This window comes from Cydia splendana, chromosome 1 (genome assembly GCF_910591565.1).
Source record: "Cydia splendana chromosome 1, ilCydSple1.2, whole genome shotgun sequence".
In the NCBI taxonomy this organism is placed as follows: Eukaryota; Metazoa; Arthropoda; class Insecta; order Lepidoptera; family Tortricidae; genus Cydia; species Cydia splendana.
Genome location: NC_085960.1, coordinates 33,717,216 through 33,740,773, shown reverse-complemented (window position 1 = coordinate 33,740,773; position 23,558 = coordinate 33,717,216). Strand labels below are relative to the sequence as shown.

General features: G+C 39.3%; 1 protein-coding gene across 3 annotated transcripts in view; it reads right to left on the bottom strand.

The window, feature by feature from the left end:
• LOC134793922 (multidrug resistance-associated protein 1) overlaps nt 1–23,558 on the bottom strand; it is a 67,639-nt gene that overhangs the window by 14,247 nt on the left and 29,834 nt on the right. For 2 of the 3 annotated variants that reach the window (XM_063765648.1, XM_063765639.1), the window contains exons 4-18: nt 23,135–23,328; nt 22,457–22,642; nt 20,221–20,478; nt 14,605–14,845; nt 11,172–11,309; nt 8,488–8,634; nt 6,253–6,337; nt 5,562–5,759; nt 4,776–4,952; nt 4,082–4,215; nt 3,410–3,620; nt 2,412–2,528; nt 1,781–1,884; nt 1,320–1,463; nt 652–727 (exon numbers count right to left, since the gene is read on the bottom strand). In XM_063765648.1, coding sequence (XP_063621718.1) covers nt 652–727; nt 1,320–1,463; nt 1,781–1,884; nt 2,412–2,528; nt 3,410–3,620; nt 4,082–4,215; nt 4,776–4,952; nt 5,562–5,759; nt 6,253–6,337; nt 8,488–8,634; nt 11,172–11,309; nt 14,605–14,845; nt 20,221–20,478; nt 22,457–22,642; nt 23,135–23,328 — 2,410 coding nt within the window. Of the gene's footprint in view, nt 1–651; nt 728–1,319; nt 1,464–1,780; nt 1,885–2,411; nt 2,529–3,409; nt 3,621–4,081; nt 4,216–4,775; nt 4,953–5,561; nt 5,760–6,252; nt 6,338–8,487; nt 8,635–9,892; nt 10,040–11,171; nt 11,310–14,604; nt 14,846–20,220; nt 20,479–22,456; nt 22,643–23,134; nt 23,329–23,558 lie in introns of all 3 variants that reach the window. The other variant, XM_063765644.1, reaches the window with a different exon arrangement.

Below are 23,558 nucleotides of genomic sequence, written 5' to 3'. Positions count from 1 at the left end.
GGTTCGCGTTACCTTCTCATGGTTTGACCGTGATGTAAACTAAGGACGCTAAGCACGAAGAATTCCGTACATTGATCCGCCTGTTAATATCTCTATTGCACGAGCTCAATTATCTCGCTGGCCCGCTCGAACAGTGTCATTGACCGCCGACATAATGTGCGGGGCAGCAATATAATTGTGACGTTTTCAACCAGAAGGAACTACATTGTCGATAAGGTTGATTTCAAATTGAAGCTATATGGAAATAGCCCCATGTTCAACACAAACAGAGCACGAACAAATTTTTGATATTCTAGCTGAGACAACTTAATTTCTTTGTGGAGCTGGTAGCATTATCTTACCTATATTATGTATAGTTCTAAGTGAGACCGTTTTAGGAGGTAGGCGCACATATTTTGAACTGCATAACTATTATTGTACTTCTGTTGTTTCTCCAATAAAGAAAATAAAAATATTGACAACCGACAATACGTACCCTTTTGGTTGAAAATGGCACAATTACGCTCGTGCTATAGATAGGTACAGGCGGGTGAATGTACGGAATTCTTCGTGGTCAGCGTCCTTGCTTTAGTAGAAACATGATGATCGTTAGTTGCGTCCTATGATGAGGTTAGTTTGGTGTGTGGTTATTGTGGTTATAGTATAGCTTACCTTGCCCGACGCCCAGACCGCCGTACACGCCGAGGTACAGGTCGCGCTTCTCTTTGTCCACCGTGCCGTTCACGATCTGAAGGAAATAATTATATTAGATAGGTGTCCCACTGGCGGCGATCAGGGATTAGGCTTCGGTCACGCGGACGCGGGTCCGCTATGTGACAAGTATCGACATTTTTTTTTTCATTTATTTTGGAAAGGCACGTATACTTAATCATTAGAGATGCAACGGATAGTTGTTTGGCATGATACCGGATGTTCGGCTTGACCTTCGGCTGAATATTCGGTATCCGGCCGGCGGAACTATACCCACATTTGAGGTTTTCAGGTGCGCATTGTGCAGGTTTTGATCTTTGGCGCGGACACCTGCAGGATCAGGTTCATGAGCACGGTCACCACGGACGCCAACACGCCCACGTTCATCAGGTAGTGCTTGTATACGCTCCATGTTACCTGTCAGCAACTGTTGTACAGTATGAGGTAGTACTGACCATGTCGCGGTCGTCGGACCAGACGGCGAGCCAGTAGTTGGAGCCGACCTGGAACACCTGCAGGATCAGGTTCATGAGCACGGTCACCACGGACGCCCACGTTCATCAGGTAGTGCTTGTATACGCTCCATGTTACCTGTCAGCAACTGTTGTACAGTATGAGGTAGTACTGACCATGTCGGGGTCGTCGGACCAGACGGCGAGCCAGTAGTTGGAGCCGACCTGGAACACCTGCAGGATCAGGTTCATGAGCACGGTCACCACGGACGCCAACACGCCCACGTTCATCAGGTAGTGCTTGTATACGCTCCATTTTACCTGTCCACACACAAAGAAGATTAAAAAATCTGCTATTATTTCGACGTACCGTATACGTTGGAATACAAGTACCTAATGTGAAAAAAAAAAATGCTTATAGTCCGTTTTTTTCCAGATCAGATCGGTCCCGAGGGCGCACATCCATCTTGCTCACGCTTATGCTCAGTGAGTGAGAGAAGAACACGAACCTACGGGGCCTTAATTAAACATTAGAAACCGACTCTTTTTTTGAATTTTAAAGCATATCGTAATTTCGAAAAGTAATGTGAAGTATCATCATTGTCATGAATATGAATTTAAATGTATAGAGTACTTACACTGCCAGTTTCCGTTTTCTCTGATTCGATGAGTTTGTTCTTTTCCTTCAATTCTGCAGGTGTCGCTTCCGGTGTTTTTCTCTTCACGCTGCCCGCGCGGTCTCCTATAAAATAAATGAATATATGTATAAGAGATGTCCAATATTGTAGTAACCTCAGTGGCGGATTTGCAGTCTTGGCCGCTCTGACCCCGAGCCCAGTAGTAACTACTAGCCGCCCCCTTCTCAGCACCCATCGTATGGAACTGCTACCTTGCTGCCGCCTCTAATGTCTTGCCGTCCTAGGCCCGGGCCTACTGGGCCTTAAGGCAAATCCGCCACTGAGTAACCTTGTGAGCGGTGCCGCCCAACGCCTTCAATAAAGCCACGGACTGGACGCAAGCGGCGAGCGGCACATCAAGGCCGTTCATACATTGCGCTCGAGCAAATGTATGAACGCAAAACGGCCTTGATTTGCCGCTTACAAATGTACCATGTATTCTCAACATGAACAAAAAATCAGTTATTAAATAAAACAAATTAAATTCGGTTTCGACTATTGAAATGGCACTACCAATAGGGAATATTACGCAAAACTCTGCGTAGAGGGAGTCACTAGTGTCAGACCAATGGGACAAAAAAAAGGCACATGCCTGTAGCTGCCTGTTCCGATTCCGATGCGCTTTCCGAGAGAGAACGGGCCCTCTGCAGTTTGTCCTTGAATTCTGTGCCAAGTTTGTCCTGAAGCACGTCTTTGATTTCGTCCAGTTCTGAAAATAAAATACACTGTTATAGTTCGTTTTTTTTAGCTTTAGAAAAAGGGTAAACAATCTTGAAGTGTCTTTTAATTGAAAAACACGTTTTAAAAATAAGTTACGGTAAATATGTAACAATTATGAATCTAATACGATCATTTATATTCTTCTGCTTTCATAAGTAATAGTTACAGATTTTTAAAACGCGTTTTTCAATTAAAAGACATGTCAAGATCGCTTATCTTCTTTCTTATGCTAAAAAAAACGAACTATAGAACTCTATAGGCAGGATCGTCATTTCCACTTATATACTAGAAACTTGCATGATTTTATTAAATAATTAATATACACCGCCAATTCAATCAAAAAAGTCCTCATGCAGTAGAAATCCAGTAATTTATTTAAACTTTATCGCACAGTAAAAGTTGTACAATTAAAAGGCGAACTTACAGAAGGCATTCTCTACCAGTAAACATTTGGGCCAAAGAGAGATCAAATAGTAATCGTAATTAGTGGAAAGTGTTTAAGAAATTTCATAAATTGCGGGTAGTTCGAAAAACAAAAAGATCCTAATGTCTACTTTGGCCTGTCTTTCTGCGATGTCACTCTTATTAATACAACTTGGCAAACCTCTGTTAGATTTTGTGTTTTGACCAACGAATGTCAACTGCGTATTTATTAGATTTTACTGACGTTAACTGTAGTTCCCAACAGTCTGCGAAATGCATTCATTCATAAAATTCGAATAACAATACCTTCAGGCGAAGGAACTTTGCGAATGCCCCCTTCTTCTCCAGAAGCCGCTGGTAACTGCCCACCTCCGAGATCTCTCCCTCCTTCAGGACCACCACCAGGTCGGTTTGAGCCAAGTAATAACATAAAACAGTATGAAATACCTTCAGGCGAAGTTCTCTCCGTGTCGCTAAGATGATGGATCAGGAACTCCGCGAAAGCCCCCTTCTTCTCCAGCAGCTGCTGGTAGCTGCCCACCTCTGAGATCTCTCCCTCCTTCAGGACCACCACCAGGTCGGTTTGAGCCAGGTAAGACACGTTGTGGGTGACCCATAGGCGGGTTTTGTTTTTTAGTAAACCGTTGGGGCCGAGAACCTGAAAACAGGATACATTTTTAGAACAGTTTCCAGAAAAACTTGAGCTTAAAAGAAAAATATAATACTTGTCATGATTGTACTTTATTGACATAGTTGTTGATGTTTTTTTCTAATTCATTCGTAACATAGCAGGTCAAACGGGATGTACAGTCAGCGTCATATAGTAGGTAGCATCCAAAGTATTCAAATAGTAAATTAGTATGACGTACCGAACTATTTCAATACTTTGGATGCTACATACCTACTATATGACGCTGACTGTACAGTAAGCAGTAATAAACTGACATGAGTAATACAAAATAGGTACAATAGCAGGATGACTGGCCAATGTAACTCTCATTTGTTTTTCGAGTTTAAATCTTTGAAAATCCTCTGGATACGTTGTCAGCACTTTTAACTGTCCAACAGCGGACCCTTTTCTATGTAATTTCAGTTATGACACAGTATGGGCGATGATACCTTGTCAAAGATGTGTTTTCCCACGTGCGAGTCGACGGCGCTGAGGGGGTCGTCCAGGAAGTACGCGTCCGCGTCATAATATACGGCTCGCGCGAGTGACACGCGCTGCTTTTGGCCGCCGGATAAGTTTATACCTAAAAACAAGTCGCTATATTATTATCAGAAGGCTATCAACAGTTTGAAGGTTTGACTATAAATTAAACATTAAAAACCCCTGACATATTTCCACTAAACATTTATAGACATGTACCATCTCGATAAACAAAACTTTCAGATTAAAAAACACTTCAATGATTCATCCGTTTGCACATATGACATGAAACGATGCCACATATAGACACACATAGACACATGCTCCACCTTTAATTCCCCTCCTTTTAGCGTGGGGGTTAAAAAAGTCTTTTGCTTCATATTACTCACCCTTCTCGCCGATCTCGGTCTGGTCGCCGCCGGGGAGCATGTCAAAGTCCGGTTTGAGCGCGCACATGCCGATGACGTCGCTGTACTTTTGCTGTGCTAGTGGCTTGCCGAACACCCTATAACGCCGTGACACTCACCCTTCTCGCCGATCTCGGTCTGGTCGCCGCCGGGGAGCATGTCGAAGTCCGGCTTGAGCGCGCCCATGCCGATGACGTCGATGTACTTTTGCTGTGCTAGTGTCTTGCGGAACACCCTATAACGCCGTGACACTCACCCTTCTCGCCGATCTCGGTCTGGTCACCGCCGGGGAGCATATCGAAATCTGGCTTGAGCGCGCACATGCCGATCACGTCGCTGTACTTTTGCTGTGCTAGTGGCTTGCCGAATAAAATGTTGTCTTGGAGCGTTGCGTTTTGGATCCAGGCTTGTTGCGGGACGTATGCTATGCTACCTGTAGGATGTAATGTGATTATTAGTTACACGTATTTGTATGCAGGGGTGCTAGGCAAGTAGTTTTGCTGACTGAACGTTCAACTGAACGTGACGAGTGATCATACAGTCAGCGTATGCATATTACATGGTGTACCGAACTATTTGAATACTTTGGATGCTACCTACTATATGACGCTGACTGCAATTTGTGGGTGGATTTTGAAGAGATTGCTGGATATAATATCCACTGTGGATATACGACGCTAAAGAAGGCTGTTACACAGACATTTCGGAAACAGTCTCTATTTTGATAGGAACTTTAGTGTAACTCGTCATTTTTCAAAGTTATCTACGACGCAACCCGATTCATTTTATGACTAAGTCAATCAATCTAATACTGTAAAAATATCTTACAAACTAAGACATCTGTAACTGTATAAATTCAATGACGGAATAGTAGACGAAAGTTACGATTAGTGTTAACCCGTCCAGAGATCTTATTCATCTCTCCCAAGAACGCCGACAGCAGGGAGCAGGGAGCTCTTGCCTGACCCCACGGCACCGACTACGGCCACTAAGTGACCCTTCAGCACTGTCAGGTTGATGTTCTAAGAGTAGTATCACATACCATTAGTATTAACCCGTCCAGAGATCTTATTCATCTCTCCCAAGAACGCCGACAGCAGGGAGCTCTTGCCTGACCCCACAGCTCCAACCACGGCCACTAAGTGACCCTTCGGCACTCTCAGGTTGATGTTCTTTAGGGTGAGTTCTGCGTCCTTGTCACCCCAGGAGAAGTTCCCGTTTTCCATTACCAAGGGGTTCGCTGAAATTGTAAATATATTCATGTTGTTGTCGCAGTGTTCGTTGGTTTGCTCCAAAAATGAGTTCATAAATAATGATAGGGTAGATACAAATTTTCTAAGGCTCAATTACCTACTGGAAAAAATCTCATCTTCAAAAGTGTACCTATACCCTATTGCTTGCTCCATAGGATTTATCAGTTTGTACCATCACGCTCCGCGATTGTTGCGCCATTCAGAACCGTAGCTAAATTGGTTGTGCAATACTTACGCTATAGAATTTCCAATTTAGCAAGAACCCTAAATGACATATCAATCCCGTGTGACTGTACATGTATAAAAAAAGTAATTGTAACGCGGACGTCAAATTAAGCCAGCATCTATTATTTATCATAAAATCATAAATAGGTACTCCATATTTTAACTAGGTTCAATCAGTTGGATTATAAGTGCCTATACGTTTACGTTCTGAATTTAACTAAAAATGTATAAATAAATACAGAAAATGCAACTTACGTTCTTTAGGATCGTGTTCAACGGAATTCATGTCTAACTCATCACAGTTCATGAACTTGTTCAACCTCTTTATACCCACTGAAGTCTAAAACATTAATGTTTAATTAATATTTATTGCTGAGGGTGTTCTATTTAATTCGACACAACACAAGCTCATGCAAAAAGCATTAAACTATTTTTCGAGAACAAGATGCGCCTCTACACTTTAGTTTTAATGTAAGTAGTGGACATAAAACCATTATTTAAATACAAACATGGATATACATTATTCAAATATTACTTTAAAAAATGGCCCAAGAACATTTACAGATCTGTCGACAACATCACTAAACTTAATTGTATTCAAAGTATGTTGCGGCGTGGCATGAACCCATGTTTTGAAAGGATATTTTGAATAGGAAAATTCTCATTGGTTAAGGTTAGGAATAGTACCTACTTAAAGTACCTGCAGAATTACACATAGGTACAGTCGCCATCAGATTTATCGGAGCGGCTAAGGTGCTCAAAAATATCTGAACATGCACATTAATCTTGAGAATACAGGCTTTGTTCCAATATTTGTGATTACCTTTCTCCGATGGCGACTGTATCTAGTAAGTATTTAATAGTTTTGTAGGGCAAAATCCATGTTTGTACTAAAGGGGCCCACTGATTACCAGTTCGCCGGACGATATCGACCTGTCAGTTAAACGCAAAATTTGACAGCTCCGAACAACTGACAGGCTGATATCGTCCGGCGAACTGGTAATCCGTGGGCCCCTTAAAAGTGTAGTAGCCAATGTTAAAAGCCAAAAGCCGTGTTAGTCACGAAAAATATGGTATTATTTAGTAGTGATATACTCTGGGTACAGCTGAAGAAGGATGATTTCTGAAGATGATGAGTACGGTAGCCGTGTGATTCCTGATGTGTACCACAACCGCATTCAAGGTGCATTGGGCTAACTTTGAAAGCGGGGTAATTTTGAAAATGGCAAATATCCACTACACTAGGCGCACTTTCCACTATAGCAACAGCAAACAAGATGCCTTGGTAAAGCATTGCAGTGGGGTAAGTGGTGATAAAGTATGAAGTACCTCTGTTCTATATATATTTGCCATTTTCAAAATAACCCCGCTATCGAAGTGAGCTCAATGGACCTTAATTAATTTCCCTATTAAAATCAGTTAATTGTAAAATGAATGCAGCCTGATTTCATAAACTGATGACCAACGTCACCTCAAAACAAAGACGAATCTAATGTTACGTAATGCGTTCAAATTCCTCGTTTAGGATTGTAAAGGTGTCAAAAAACCAAACTAACATTTTTTTCTTTGTTCTAACAAAAATAAATAAAGACGAAATATGTAATTAAATCATTGATGGTTATATTATTCAGCTAAACTAAACTATGACCCTTACTATCTTCAGTAGAATCCTCCTTCTTAAACTGTACCTACTAACTCATTCCTAAATAATTTATTAAATAAAATCTAACTACATGCTCTTTTGGGTCATTCACACTAAAAACACCCCTTGATCGTATCGTCTTATACATAAATATAGAAAATAACTAAGAGTTCCCATTAAAGTAAGTAATGTTTACTTACTATAATTCCAAATTTGACCCAAAATATGACGATAAGATCAATTACCAAGGCTCGGAACCGGTTTGAAATATACCGGTTAATACCGGTTTATTTCAGTTTCACCTCGAACTTTTCTTGAGAACGCGAACGTTTTAAGAACTTTATCCTCTAGCCTAGCGGCCCACCAATCCCACCATACAAGAAAAATTGGCAGACAAATTTGAATTTGAATTGTATTAGAAAACAGAGTTGAATTTGTTTCGTTTTGAAATAGACCGAAACAAAAAAAAGCAACTCTGTTCCATTTAATAATGGTTCAAATTTTATTGGAAGTAGTTTGTACTAGTACTAGAACCGTGGGATACTAGCTAGAGGATAAAATCTGCACCAAAATTTACCGGTTTGTTTGAAAAGTAGGGGGGAGTGGGTGGGTAAAATAAAAGCTTTGCAGCCTGTTTCAAATGGCTTTCATAGTTTATACCCACTTTTAATCGTTCAATACCGGTTTATAAAAAACACTATATAAAACTCTTCCAAAACCGCTTGAAAAATATTGTTTTTTGGAACGAAATCGAAATTAAAATAAAGGTCTGAAAATTTTACCGGTATCCGAGCCTTGCCTATCCTAATTTATAAAACAACACATAAATGTAATAATATATAACTTACTTGTACGATATTGGATATAACGTTAGGCAGCATAGATAGTGGGAAACGTAGGATGTTGAAAAGAGACAGCGCTACGAAAGCCTTCTTAGAGTCCAGCACCTCGGTGTCATTTACCAGTACATAGCACCCGAACGACATCAGGGATACCTACGACACCATTTTACGAAACCGGTTAGGAATAAGGTCATAAAGTATGAAATTAGGGATTTTCTTAATCAGACTTCTCTATTTTTCGAAAAATACATATTCTTTTAGTTTGGTCTTTTTTAATTACCTAAGTTGCAATACTTGCAATACATAATTATTAATTAATTATGTTTTATTCAGTACTTATCGGGAAATTAAAATTCATATGCCTTAAAATTGTCTTTTTTACCGATTGTATTAATTTGTCAAAATAAAAATATAAATTATTACCATAGAAACAAGGATGTGTTACGATATATTTAGTCGCTTTGGCCGTCACTATATATTTGATGCCGACAGAATATAATGTAGAAGTTTACTTAGCGCCACATGCAGCATCCCACTAACCCGGGGTTAACCGGTTAAACCGTTAACCCAGTGACAAATTGTACTGGTAACCATCATAACTTTAGGTTTAACCGGTTAACGCCGGGTTAGTGAATTGTGCAAGTGGCCCTTTTGATGAAATAGTATGTATAAAAATCCGTCGCTTCATACTTTAGGACCTACATAGGTAAGTTACATGGCTGGACTGTAAGCCGACCGCGAGCTTACTTTTTTTTAACCACGATTTGTAGAGCTGTTTCCATCTATAGACAAATGCACACTATGACGCATTAAAGTAAACCAAAATATTGTATCCACCAATTTGACAATTAAAGTACATGGCGATTAACAACATTTAAATAAACTTTAGGCCTAGCACACGAGCGGCGCGACAGTATCTCGCCCGAGAGATATACTACCCGACCCTCTCTGATTAATACTGTGCGAAAAATATGGGTAGAGCTAGACCAAGAAAAGTCTGCAGCGATTTTGATAGCCCACGCAGTGCAAGTGTTATTTTAAACGTCAAACTTCTATGAAATTATGACCTATAAACAACAGTTGCACTGCGTGGGCTATCAAAATCACTGCACACTTTTCTTGGTCTAACTCTAGTTAAGATACTACTGGAATGCCAAACGTTAGTGCTTTAAAACTTAGTTAACGCATAATGTTCACGGTCGTACAGCTCTATCTCAAAGCAGATACAATATCTTTCATTTACACAGCTCAGCATTAATTTGTCTATGCCCGTCCATTCAAGAAGTATTACAGAAAGAGCCAGCCACTCTCACCATCCGATTACAATGGCATTGCATGGATTGTTAGTTTATGTATACAAGAACCATAGCCGCCGGTCGCGTGCTGCTAGTGGTACAGGGTTCAAGGTCACCTCGATGACTGAGACCACGATGAGGGGCAGCAGCCCTAACGGCAGGTGGATCATGAAAAATAGGGACATCGAGACGAATATCTTTTCTGCCGTCAGGTTGTGTGTGGGGTCGCTAATCACATACGTAAAGAAAGTGAGGAAGGTCACCTTGAACAGAAACATTTGTTTATGTGTTACTTTGTGTAGATAGATTATATGATAACTAACATATACAGTTTGTAGTTGGCAGTGTATGTTTATTTCTTTATTCATTTGGCATTCAAAATAAATGATAAATTACATAAACCTGTGAAACGGCATGGTACTACATAGTATTGATGAATTGAATTGTGTCATTTGGTCTATATACCTAGTAAATAACAACAACATATTTATGTGCGAATTTCATTTTAGTAACTGGTCCAAAAATACCGGTTAACCGGTATTCTTATTTTACGGTAACAGACGAATCAATAAAGATTACCGGTTTATTTAGAATACCGGTATTTTCGAAACAAATTACGATACCTGAAAAATAAATACAGATTATCCTAACAAACAAAAAAACAAGTATCGGTTAAATTCACGTAATTCTAGTTAACTTGTAATGACAATGACTGATAAATAAATAAAAGAAAATAAGATGCTTGAGCACCTTTTTATAAGGTACACTAAGGTCCTTTCTTTCAAAAATCGACTTACTCGAAGATTACTATCAAACACGATGTCACAATACATTATAAATCTGTGAAAATGTATAATAGTATAATCTGATTGTAATGATTAATGAACGATAAACATGTGTAAATTGGCAAGAGATAATGTTTATCAGTATTATTAAACACCAATACAGATTGTTTATTGACATAACATGTTGATAACGATGACGAAATAATAACATTTACTGATATTGCAATGGGTAATATAGACAAGACAAGATATTCCAATATGTCAAGAATTACTCAGAAGCAATATTCAGATTTTTTTTCTAGTGTCTGAGCCTGCTGTCATAAAAGGTCGTCCGCTAGCGTGGGCGGGTGCACGGAGCGGGCGCCCGCACGCGGGTGCCATTGAAGGTAAAATCCGTCGCACGCGTCTGCGCCAGTTAGCAACGCTCAAACTATTTCTCATTTGTCCCGCTCACCCGCTCCGTGCAACCGCGCCAGCTAGTGGACGCCCAAACTCTTCTAAACTAGGCATTACTGCGCCAGAAATTATGCAAAATTCAACCCTATCACGTTGAAATATAGTTCAAAATCAGGTGGGAAATATTAAAGGCCGAATATACGTAATGACTCACCAGGAAAGGAGCGCAAGACCATATGAACGACGTCGCCGAATTCAAGTACGCCGTCTGTTTGAGCACATGCATCTCTTTGTTTCTTATCTTAAGAATTTGGTCCTGAAAGCTGAGCTCCCACGCGTACATTTTTAAAACCTGAAAAGAAGACATTTTGATTTATTTGTGTGTGCTGATATCCCGCTATCTTAGTAAGGGTCGCCCCCATTATTGTTCAATAAATAGGACAATTTTCACAGATCGACGTATAAACTATAAAGCCCAACAGTAAGTCAATAAGGCTTGGGTACCAGGCAGACATTGAAAAAGGGTGGTCAATGTCTCATATAGGTAATAAATAAGTGGGCAGTCTACAGAAATCACTTAATTATATGACCTATGTATGTATAAATTAAAAATTTATGAATATCTAATAAAAGACTCCTTAACTCAAAAAATCATTTTACGTTAAGATTAGTAGTTAAGTTTAATATTATACATATAATGTATTGCCTACATGAATAAAGTATATTTTGAGTTTATTGAAATTAACAGTTTTTTTTATCCACCTTGTAAATATCATACAATACACCCTGTAAAGACTATAGTACATTGTAGGAGAGGATGGAGAAGATGGACGAGTCGTTTGAGGGCCGACACGTTAGTGGAGGCCCTCAAATAATACGAGTCCATCTTTAGCGTTTCCGGCCGAGGCATTACATAGTGCTTTTCACGACTACTGCGAGGAAATAAGAAAACATTTGCATAACTATAAGTTCTTGCCCGCGATTTCTCAGGTAGCAAATTACTAGCCACTGCCTGTGCTGTCTCTTGAATTTCGGTAGGCGTCAGTGTAAGAATATCATTTTCTTCACTAGAAGAACTCATTTTTATAGCGAGCGTAGATATACGCGTTTCTTGTATTTTTTAGTCAAACACAATTTACACTATCCAATTCAGTAAGTATTTTCAAATCCCGCCTTTTTTTACTGTTTTTATCACTTTTAAGAGACGTTTTTCTCTTATTTGCTTCAAACCGACTCTAAACTTAGAAGCGTTTTTGCTAAAAAACCACAAACAGCTACAAAAGTAAAAAACGCCTTAAGCGTGAACTGAATGGATAATTGTTAAAAAAAATGAACTGAATGGTTTTGACATTTCTTTTTTTTTTCATAGAAGAAATTGGTCCTATAAATAACCTTATTTTATTTTTAAGGAAAAAGTTGCGCCAAAAATGACCTTTTATTGATTTTTATGTTTTAAATGATACTCATTGCTGTAGCGAACCGTCACCAATGACAGATGATGATAACAATGAAACATTGTAGTAGTGGTGGTTCAGGTGCTACAGCTATTGCCTACTTTGCAGCTTGGTTTTAGACCATCTATTGCCACATTTCCGAACAGTGGCGTGAAAAAAATTTAACTGTTCCATTGACTCTCCAACGAGGTAAGTTATGATTACTTTACTCATAAGTACTATGACGTAAATGCAGATAGCATAATCAAATTCATGGCTGATAGTACTAATGTATTATGCGGTTTTAGGGCCACCCCACACTATAGCGTCTCCAGAGCGTCGGCGTCCAGTCAACTCTGTGGCTGCTGCTCGACGCAACGTTGGCGCAACTGCGCAGCGACGCCGTTTTCCATAGCGCTGACTAGACGCTGATGCTCAAAAGAAGCTAGTGTGGGGTGGCATTAAGAGCCACCCCTCACTAGCGTCTCCCGAGCGTCGGCGTGTAGTCAACTCTATGGCTGCTGCTCGACGCAACGTTGGCGCAACCGCGCAGCGACGCCATTTTCCATAGCGCTGACTAGACGCTGATGCTCAAAAGACGCATTTGGGGTGGCATTTAGGGTTTGCCTTCCAGAGCAAAAAAGGGTCTTTTTTCAGTATATGGTGGTCATACTGAAAGAAGCTTGATATCGAACATTATGGCTATAGCTAAACGTAGAGAAAATAGTTCCAGAACTAAAATGTTCCTACTTATCTTACAATGATAAAAACGCAACAAGATAGCGGAGCCTCAGACCTAAAATAGACATACAGAGCTCATTAGGAGCATCTTTGAGCAGTGGGTCAATATTATAGCGTGTTATCAACGATAAGCCAATATTTGCGAGAGAAATAAAAAAAGCCTCTATGAAAAAATAATTACATGAGTCAAATTTTCGCACAAAGGACTACTACTAGACTACCTAAATTAGTGAGGTAATACGTTATTTAATGTAGTAAATAAAGGTAGTGGACCCCGCAGTAATTCCTCAGCCAGAAAAAACTTTACAGTATGATAAAGTATCAAAAAATAAAAAGTATTGTATAAATATCCAAAGAATAATAGTAATAGTATTTAAGTAAATACCTAAAGTCTTAAATCGTTAATATCTTTTTACAGAAAAATGCTCCGTTCAAACTTTCGTCTCCACCGGAAATATTCATGTAACGTATTGCAACAATATATGACATAACAATAAAAAAAATCCCAGCAGAAATACCAATAACTTATTTGGTAAAAAAATTTCGGACGGAGGAATTACTCGGTTAAATAAATAAACAGCTTTGTATGTTTACGTATAAATACCTAACTTAGGAGTGTTTTTAGGGTTCCGTACCTCAAAACGAAAAAAAAGAACCCTTATAGGATCACTCGTGGGTCTGTCTGTCTGTTTGTCACAGCCTATTTTCTCGGAAACTACTGGACCAATTAAGTTGAAATTTGGTACACATATGTAAATTAGTAACCCAAAGATGGACATATTTTTTGTATAATTTAAAAATACATAGTTTCGAAGTTATTTAAGAAAATACAAATAGCCAAAAAATGACCATTCCCCCTGTATCTCCGAAACTACTGGGTCTAAAATTTTGAAAAAAATACACAAAATAGTTCTTTACCTATAGATGACAGGAAAACCTATTAGAAATGTGCAGTCAAGCGTGAGTCGGAATTATGTACGGAACCCTAGAAACGCGAGTCAGACTCGCACTTGGCCGGTTTTTTTTTGGATATTTATAATGTTAGTTTCGGCTCATACTATACAATAACCAAGCAAAATTTCATCGACTGAGGAATTAATGCATGGGTCTCCATACAACAACTTGCTTCGTTTACTACACTAATTGGCCGGTACTGTCACCTGCAATAATATGTTACTCTTCGAAGGCCGCAAAAATATGTGATATGCTCTTATGGGTCTACAAATAAGATCGTGTCAGATATTTTTGCGGGTTTCGTTTGTAACATATTATTGCAGGTGGCTGCAGTGGCGTAGCGTGAATTAATCTAGCCGTGGGCGAAATCACATCTGCGAGGCCCTTTTCTTTCACTGTGCTCGAAAGGGCCTCGCGCGAGGCCCCTCTTGGGGCGCGAGGCCGTGGGCGACGGCCCACTTCGCCCACGCCTAGCTACGCCACTGGGTGACTGTACTGTATGTAAAAGAGTTAACATACCTTGATCCCGTTGAGCACCTCGTTCATGAGCTTCACCCTCTCGTCCTTGTATTTCATCTGCTTGATCTGCAGACTCTTGACTCTGTTGGCGATGACGCCGTTGACCGGGATCAGCACGATCATCACCGCCAGCCCCGCGAGCACCGACGGCCCCAGGATTCCCCATAGGAAGTAGAGCGCTAGGGCGATCTGGAGCGGCGCTGACCAGATCATGTTAAGGTATGCTGTCAGTTCTAGGAATCTGTAAAGGAAGAAAATTGTCATGTTCATGATAAATTTGGTATCGGCATTAGGCACGCCCATATCGCATGCAATAAATTCAGAGATCTGAATCTCGGTCTCGGACATAAATCGAGTCTCGGGTCTCGGCCAAAATAACCCGAGATTCTTGGACGTAACCGAGACTGTGTAATGATTCGAGTTTGGTGAGTTTGAATTTAGGTACCGTATACCTCCAAACGTTGCTTTTGGTGGTGTATTTATTTTTCCAGTGGGAGGGGATTAACATTGATTGCATGCAAAAATACGCAAGTAAGTATAACAGGTTAGCACTTATTGAATTGACTAGCACGTTAGTATTTCGCGGATTAGGAAAGCAACGCCTGATTATATTAATTACTTATCGGTTATGTTAGACAGAGAAAATTCTACACGTCGTACGAGTATTATTAGAGTTAGACCAAGAAAAGTCTGCAGCGATTTTGATAGCCCACGCAGTGCAAATGTTATATTAAACGTCAAACATCTAACTCTATTTATCTTGAACTAAAACAAAGGAAAGTATACCAATCCGATTTAATTGTTCGCTGTATGCGAACTGTAGTTGTCAGATGTACAGTTAGTTAGTTGTTTTGAGTATTGCATTATTTGCTACTATAGAATAGAATAGAATAGATTTATTCGTAAGCACGAACAGTCGGTACAATACATTATATTATTAGTTACTTCGGCTACTTATTGACATTACGCGATTCGCCGCTTATCAATCACTGTCATTTATTTACAAGTAATTTTCTTATCTCAATAGTTTGATAAGCGAACTTATCAATTGCATAACGTGACTGGGCTAAATTAATCAAAATTTGAAGAGGCGAATGGACCGAATGATTAATTATGGAATAATTCGCTTCCCTTTTTCCCTTTCTTTTGGGGTCGGCGCAGCACGTTTTTTTCCTCCATACCTCTCAGTCATTTATTATCTTGTTATTTACCTTTCTTTTCATGTCATCTTACACAGAGTCCATCCACCTTTGCCTTGGTTTTCCTCCATATTCATTCTATAATACCCAATAAATTCCAAGTAAAACATTGGTAGAGTCAGACCAAGAAAAGTCTTTGATAGCGTGTGCTATCAAAATCGCTGCATACTTTTATTTATTTATTTATTTATATTTTGGAGATCCAACAGCTATCTATACAGAGTATCCCAAATTAATAAGACATGGAAAGCCAATTACAGGATCACACATGTAGCCACATCTCTAAGTACGAGGGCACGGTCAAAACCTGCGACCAAAGTCCACCGAAGATTTAAGTGCTAAAGGTGACACATTGACAAGCTAGCCTTTCGTTATTAATAATAATAACTTAAAAGTGCTATTGCACAACAAAACGAGTTCTATTTATGAAAGGGACTTAACACATATCGTCATGTTCCGGCCATTATGTCACTTAATCGTCCAATGACTAGGTGACGGCCTACTATATTCATAATGTGTGTGAAATTCTAAAACGAGTTGCCACAGCGACCAAGTAATAACACACAAACAGTTATTATGGTGAAGTATACAGATCACTAGCTATTAGACGGAGCATGTACGGCTCGCGGTCAACACAGATTGGCGTGCATATTCCTTTTGAATTCATGAGCAACAGCTTATTTAAGTTGACTCTATGTTTACGATTTGCAGGGATACAATGGTCATGCTTTTATCGTGTATGAGGTGTGTTATTACAAAGTTAGTCTGAGTTATGGATGTTTTCTGTGTAGTTATATAAGGATTTATATATAACTATACATTATTATACAGGGTGGAAAGGCACGACGATCCTTTCCGGAAATGGGAGATAGTTTAGCCTAAGCTCTATATTTTCTCCATAGAAACTATGTTAATATGGGCAACCGTTTCTAAATTATGACCTTTTAAACATCCACGCAAAAAACTACTTTGTTCTAACCCTAACAGGTGACAGGGTCAATGAACTTACTTGTAAACAATCAGTATTCGACAGGAAATTATGCTAATTTGTTGCCATCTAACCATTTTTAGGTCTGCTTACAGCACGGTAAGAATCATTGCAGGATTTTCGCTTTCTTAGTGGTTCCACTTGTTCAATACTTGAATGAAATAGTTATGTTATTCCTTAATATTAATAATACTAACCACAACATTGTTTACAACGACAGTTCAAATGGTGACATTGACAACCACTCAAAAGTACGCAATCGTCTTATAAATATCTCTGGTTTCCTTAACTGATAAAAAGGTTTTAGTTTCTTAACACGTTTCACAAAATTATTTTCGAATAATTGGAAACTATTTAAAATAATAAAAAATTACATGTAGGTTGTGTTAGTTGCACCAAATGAACTTGCAAAAATGAAATACTAAGAATAAATCAAGAATAAATACTTCTTCAATACCAAACTAACAAACCTTCTTGCGTGGTAGGAAATAGACAAGACGTCTGATGTTTGAAATTAAATTTTCATTGAACTATACTTATTGAATGTCATATTCTTCAAATAAAAATGTTAGATGCTCGTGGCTATTTAAATTTGTGGGGCTGTGTAAAAGATATGGTGTACCAAACCAAACGGAATGTGAAACTGCGGACGAAATGAGACAAAGGCTAATTGGTGCTTTCTGCGGAGGATAAATGACGAAGAGCATACACTATATCGCATGTGCATCGACATACTCGGGTACGGGCTGCGGCGGCGTTGTAATACACGGAGGTACATTTGAACACCGTATGTGAAAAGAAGATAGTATTAAATATTGGAAAAAAGTAATTATCTAAGAAAGTAATAAAATTGTTTGTAATATTTTTGCATGCATTTGATTTATTTGACATTTATGCGTCATTCATACATCATTGCGATACTGTCAACGATCGGAAAAAAGTGTAAAGTCCCGAGCTTTCCCGACGGAGATCCTTAATCTAGCCGTCATGTGCACATGCTATAGGGTTATCACCACAGTTAAAAAGTAGTATTTTTGCAATTTTTATTTTTTACTCAATTAACGATTCTTACCATTACCAATAGTCTCTGTATCACTTAAACGACCTAATACTTCCGGGAAGGATCGTCGTGCCTTTCCACCCTGTATATTAATTATATTATATCGTCATCTAATACTCACATCACAAACCTTTTTGAGCTTACTGTGAGACTATCGATCTGTGTAAAATTGTCTTATAATATGTATTTATTTATTATTTACAAGAGCACCATGTGTTGCGATCACTCGCGCGCTTCTAAACTCATAAAACGGAGTCTGTTGACAGGAGTCCATGTATTTTTATAAATTTACCATTTTTATTCAACACATTTTTGGTAATCACAACAGGATAATGTTGTTATGTCTGACAATACTTTGAATGGTGAACATACTGAACCATTATTACTTACTATGAGGCCAACCCGAAAAACGCGAAAACATTAATTTACAAAATCACCTACACTCACAAAATCGAGGTAGATGTGACTTGATTATATATGGGCGGAGTGTTTGGTTAGGGAACTTAAAACGATGACAAAGCACAGGGCGTGGAAAAAAGGTGTAGTTTGTATACCCAAAAAATTCACTATTTATTAAAAAGTAGGAAAGACGATACATTTATTTAACGCCACAACATAACAGAAAAGGATATAAAAACCGGCCAAGTGCGAGTCGGACTCACGCACGAAGGGTTCCGTACCATTACGCAAAAACGGCAAATAATCACGTTTGTTGTATGGGACCCCCATTTAAATATTTATTTTATTCTGTTGTTTTATTTGTTGTTATAGCGGCAGCAGAAAGTCATCTGTGAAAATTTTAACTGTAATTTCAACTAGCTATTACGGTTCATGAGATACGGCCTGGTGACAGACAGACGGAGTGAAGTCTTAGTAATAGGGTCCCGTTTTTACCCTTTGGGTACGGAACCCTATAAACGTACAAACATAAAAATAATTGGACGCTAAAAATAGGATATTAACTCTTTATTTTAGATTTAGAATGACATAACTGTTATAGAAGTTAGCGGTCTTTATCTTTCACGTGTCTAAGCCATCATCGTATGTTTGGATACATGTCTACGTTTTTTACGTTGCGTTCGGATAATTATTTCAAGGACGTTGGTTCACGGAACTGCTTGTTTAGTTTGAGTAATACTCATATTATCTTTACTTATGGTTGTTTTACAGTTTTTGTTCGAATTCCGATACCAAAGAAACACTCTTTCTTAATTAAATATTGTTTTCTAAGACAGCCGTGAATAAAAATATCAATATATATACAGGGTGGCCAAAAACTAAGTGCATTCCCGTTGCCAGGGAAGTTTTGGGATTATACTGAGTAACTTTTACTATGGGACCAAACCCGAAACTACGAAAAAAAAAATTTGGCTGTTTATACATTTTGGCTGGTCCATTTTCTGTGGGAGGGTAAATTTTTTTTTCGCAATTTCGGGGTTGGTCCCATAGTAAAAGTTGCTCAGTATAATCCCAAAACCTCCCTGGCAACGGGAATGCACTTATTTTTTGACCACCGTGTATATATAACAAACTTACAATAAAAAGTAACCTAAAATTAAAACTACCTACAAAACTAAAACTAATTAAAAAACTAAATATCTATATCTAAAGAGGGCCCTTGGGGCATAGTGCCAAAGATACTGGCAGCATTTCCTCGCTCCTCAAACTTCTATGAAATTATGACGTATAAATAACACTTGCACTGCGTATGCTGTCAAAATCGTTGCAGACTTATCTTGGTCTAACTTTAATAGCTATCGAGATTATCTTATCTTCCCCGCGCTTCCATAGACACCAAGTTGTCAATGTCGACGGCCTTGAACAATTTTCATCAAGTTATATTTTTACTATCACACTATCTACAAATCAAAGTGACCGACTATCTCTTTTACTCTTGCAACGTCCATGCAAGTGTGAATATAACAAAAAAGGGCGAAACATGTCGCGCAACGCGGTTAACTAAAAATACGTGAAACCGATTTTTTGTAAGCCTATAACCTCCTAAGGCCCAGCCATAGAAATGAAAAACCCAAAATTTGCCTCTGAAATTTGAACCTATAGTGCAAGGAATAGAGTTGATTTTTATTTGTTTGAAAATTTAACAATACAAAAGAAATGCACTTGTTCCAATTCAATATGGGGCATTATCTATGAAAAGGGACCTTATTGTCGATGGCGCTTACGCCTCCCAGCGTCGCGCGGCATTGAATTTATATCGGAGCGTCGTTAATAATGGCGTAAGCGCCTTCGACAATCAGGTCCCTTTTCATAGATAACGTCACATATATGGTTTAAATTTCATCAGACTGAAGAACTGGTCCTTAGGTCAGGAGGATAATTTATAGTCCGTGAAATATGTTGTATCTTACCTTTGCGCGTCCACCGACATCAAATTGACAATCTCTCCCACGGTAGACTCCTTCCTGGCCGCATTGGACATTCTCAGCGACTTCCTATAGATGGCGCTAGTGAGGGCAGTCCTTATTCTCATGCCCACAAGGTACATTCTCGTGAAGTAGTGCGCGAGGAGCATGGTTTGTATGGAGGCGCATAAGAGTAGGGCGACCGCGTAGAGGTAGCCTTTCCATACTGGTGTGTCTTTATCTCCTATGAAGGCTATTAGGTATCTGAAAACAAACAAAACAGTTTAATAATACTTTTCTTACGTGTCAAATTATAGATTTAGAGCTGATTTAGACGATGCGAGAACTCGCATGCGAGTTTCATACCATTGCGGGTTTTGATCGGTCGATTGAATTGGACGTAACCAACAGTCCGCAATGTAACTAAAATCGCATGCGAGTTCGCGCGCCGTCTAAATCAGCCCTTACTTTTTTTGTACTGTATGTAGGTACTTTCTATGTGAAAGAGTAAATCTTACAAGCCGTTGATAATCAATTTTTAAAGGCACGTGTAAAGTATTTTCGGTGTTTTCTAAAGTAACCCGAGCATTTGCTTCCGAAAACCACCAATTGGATGTAGTGCAACTGTAGCCTTACCATGAGTTTGTCACTACCCCCGATCAGTAGCCTTACCACGAGTTTGACATTGACATTTTCGCTGACGTCTTCGTAACTTACTTTTTATGCATCTCGCTCGCACTAATATGCCACTACGAGCGAGATGCATAGAAAGTAAGTTACACACACGCTAGTGAATATATCAATGTCAAACTCGTGGTAAGCTGGTAAGGCTACTGACCGGGGGTTAGTGTGGCTACCACCAGTTTGGCACACATAAACGCTATCGAGAACGTTACTTACTTTCTATGCATTTCGCTCGTACTCGCATATTAGTGCGAAAGAGATGTATAGAAAGTAAATTACGTAGACGTTACCGTATAATGTAAGTTTTGAAACTGTCAGTGACTCATGGTACGGGTACAGGGTTAGGAGTTAAGGGGTCAGGGATTAAGGGGTCGGGGAAAGGCGGTTGAAGGGTTGCTGGTTCAGGGTCGAGGGGTTCCTGGATCAGGGGTTGATGCGCTGTGAGGTTGAGTGATCGGGGGGTTGAGGGAGGGAGGGATTGGGGGAGGGATCAGTGGGGGGGCGGAGGATGGATTTAGTGTAGTGACAGGAATTATAATTTCCCAGACGAACTACAGAAATTTCCTGATTACATATTTAATATTTATTAAAGTAGAAGCTCTTAACAATGCGTTAAAACTAAAAATGGAAAAATAAAAACTTTTTAATATTATAATATTATCCTTTTTTAAATCTATGCGTTACCAACTGATATGTTTGAAGTCGGTGCCAAGCCATGTAATAACAATACCAGTCAAAAATAATCAGCTTTATGGCTATAAATCCCATTAGAACTGTACTAATAACTATTATAAATGTGTAAGTAATTCTGTCTGCCTCTTGGTCGCCTTTTCATGGCTAAACAACTGAACCGCTTTAGGTGAAATTTGGCAAGAAGGTAACATCCTTGAATAGTTTTATATTTTGAAATGTACCTAGTCCTCTGGATAAGGAACGGGAAATAACTCAGTCCCAATCCCACACTTGCGTGCTATAGACTGTTCGAGCATTAGTAAAAATATGCTCTTTAAAAAATACGACGGCAAAAAAATGCATTAGATTTACACTAATGTGCCGACAAACATAGTACGGACTGCGCCAAGAAGGATTGATCGTGTGTTCTGAGGTGTGGTCTTAGGTACAGTCGTTGTCAATGATATGTTTACACTTTTGCACCTTACTCCTTTCCTGGATGAGGGCGGCGCAAGACCGGTCATTGTGGCACTCTTTGGGGGAGCCCTATGTCCAGCAGTGGACGTCCTCTGGCTGATATGATGATGATGATGACCTTACTCCTTTGTAATAAGAGTCGAAAAGTGTAAACATATTTTTAACGTCGACTGTACCTACAGAAAGTACGTTCATTGTCGTCGTGTAAGGCAATCCAACGTAGGTACATCCTTATCGAAACGCACCAAAATCATGGTATGCTTCAAAATTCGGCTTGGCACCGACTTCAAACATATCAGTTGGTAACGCATAGACTTAAAAAAGGATAATATTATATTTCATCCTTTTTGAAGTCGGTTTTCTTTTTTTTGTAAAAAGTTTTTTACAATACTTTAAATAAAATACTCACTTGAGCAACTGTGGGGACACGAACATCAACAGATCATTGGCTAATTTCAACGTTGTTCCGAACAAGAATTGCGGGCCGAACGCGAGACAAATGGCGGGCAGTATGGATGCGGGTTTTCTTTCACTTTCTGGCTTGAAGTTGACACTGGCCGATGTTTTGCTGTACGTCGCTCGCGTTTCGCTGGAACTGTAAGCAATGTTGTAACGTGAGCTCGTGAGCTGGCGACAGTTTGAATGTACAGTCACCTGCAATAATATGTTACAGAACGAAGGTCGCAAAAATATCTGACACGATCTTATTTGTAGTGCCATAAAAGCGTGTCAAATATTTTTGCGGCCTTCAAAGAGTAACATATTATTGCAGGTGCCTGTACATATCGGCAAAAAATCACGTTTATTGTATGGGAGCCCAACTTAAATATTTATTTTATTCTGTTATTACTACTTATTGTTATAGGGGCAACAGAAATTCATCACCTGTGAAAGTTTCGACTGTCTGGCGGTTCATGAGATAAAGACTGGTGTAGGCTGGTGACAGACAGACAGACGGACAGTGGAGTCTTAGTAATAGGGTCCCATTTTTACCCTTTGGGTACGGAACCCTAAAAAAGCTCATCGACATAATGACCCTGAAAAAAAAAAGCGGACAGACTGCAGAATGATCCCAATATATACTTACACCTCCTGTTTCCTCAGCGACCTTTCCCAGAACTTCTCAAACTTAGGCACGACCTCCTTGGAGGAGTCCGACGGGTTGAGCGCCCAGAGGTCGCTCTCGGTCAGGCTCCTGCGGAACCCGGTTAGGGCTAGCGGGTCAAACCAGCTGAACGTCAGTCGGCTGGGGAACCCTGATGCGCTCTCGGGGCATTGGTTCTGGGCGAAGAAATTTAAGTATAAAATGCTGATGTAGAAGCCGTTTAAGTTAGTGTTAGACCGAGATAAGTCTGCAACGGTTTTGATAGCACACGCAGTGCAAGTGTTATTTATACGTCACAATTTCATAGAAGTTTGGCGTTTAAAATAAGACTTGCACTGCGTGTGCTATCAAAATCATTGCAGACTTATCTTGGTCTAACTCAATACAAATTTACAAATATCGAACA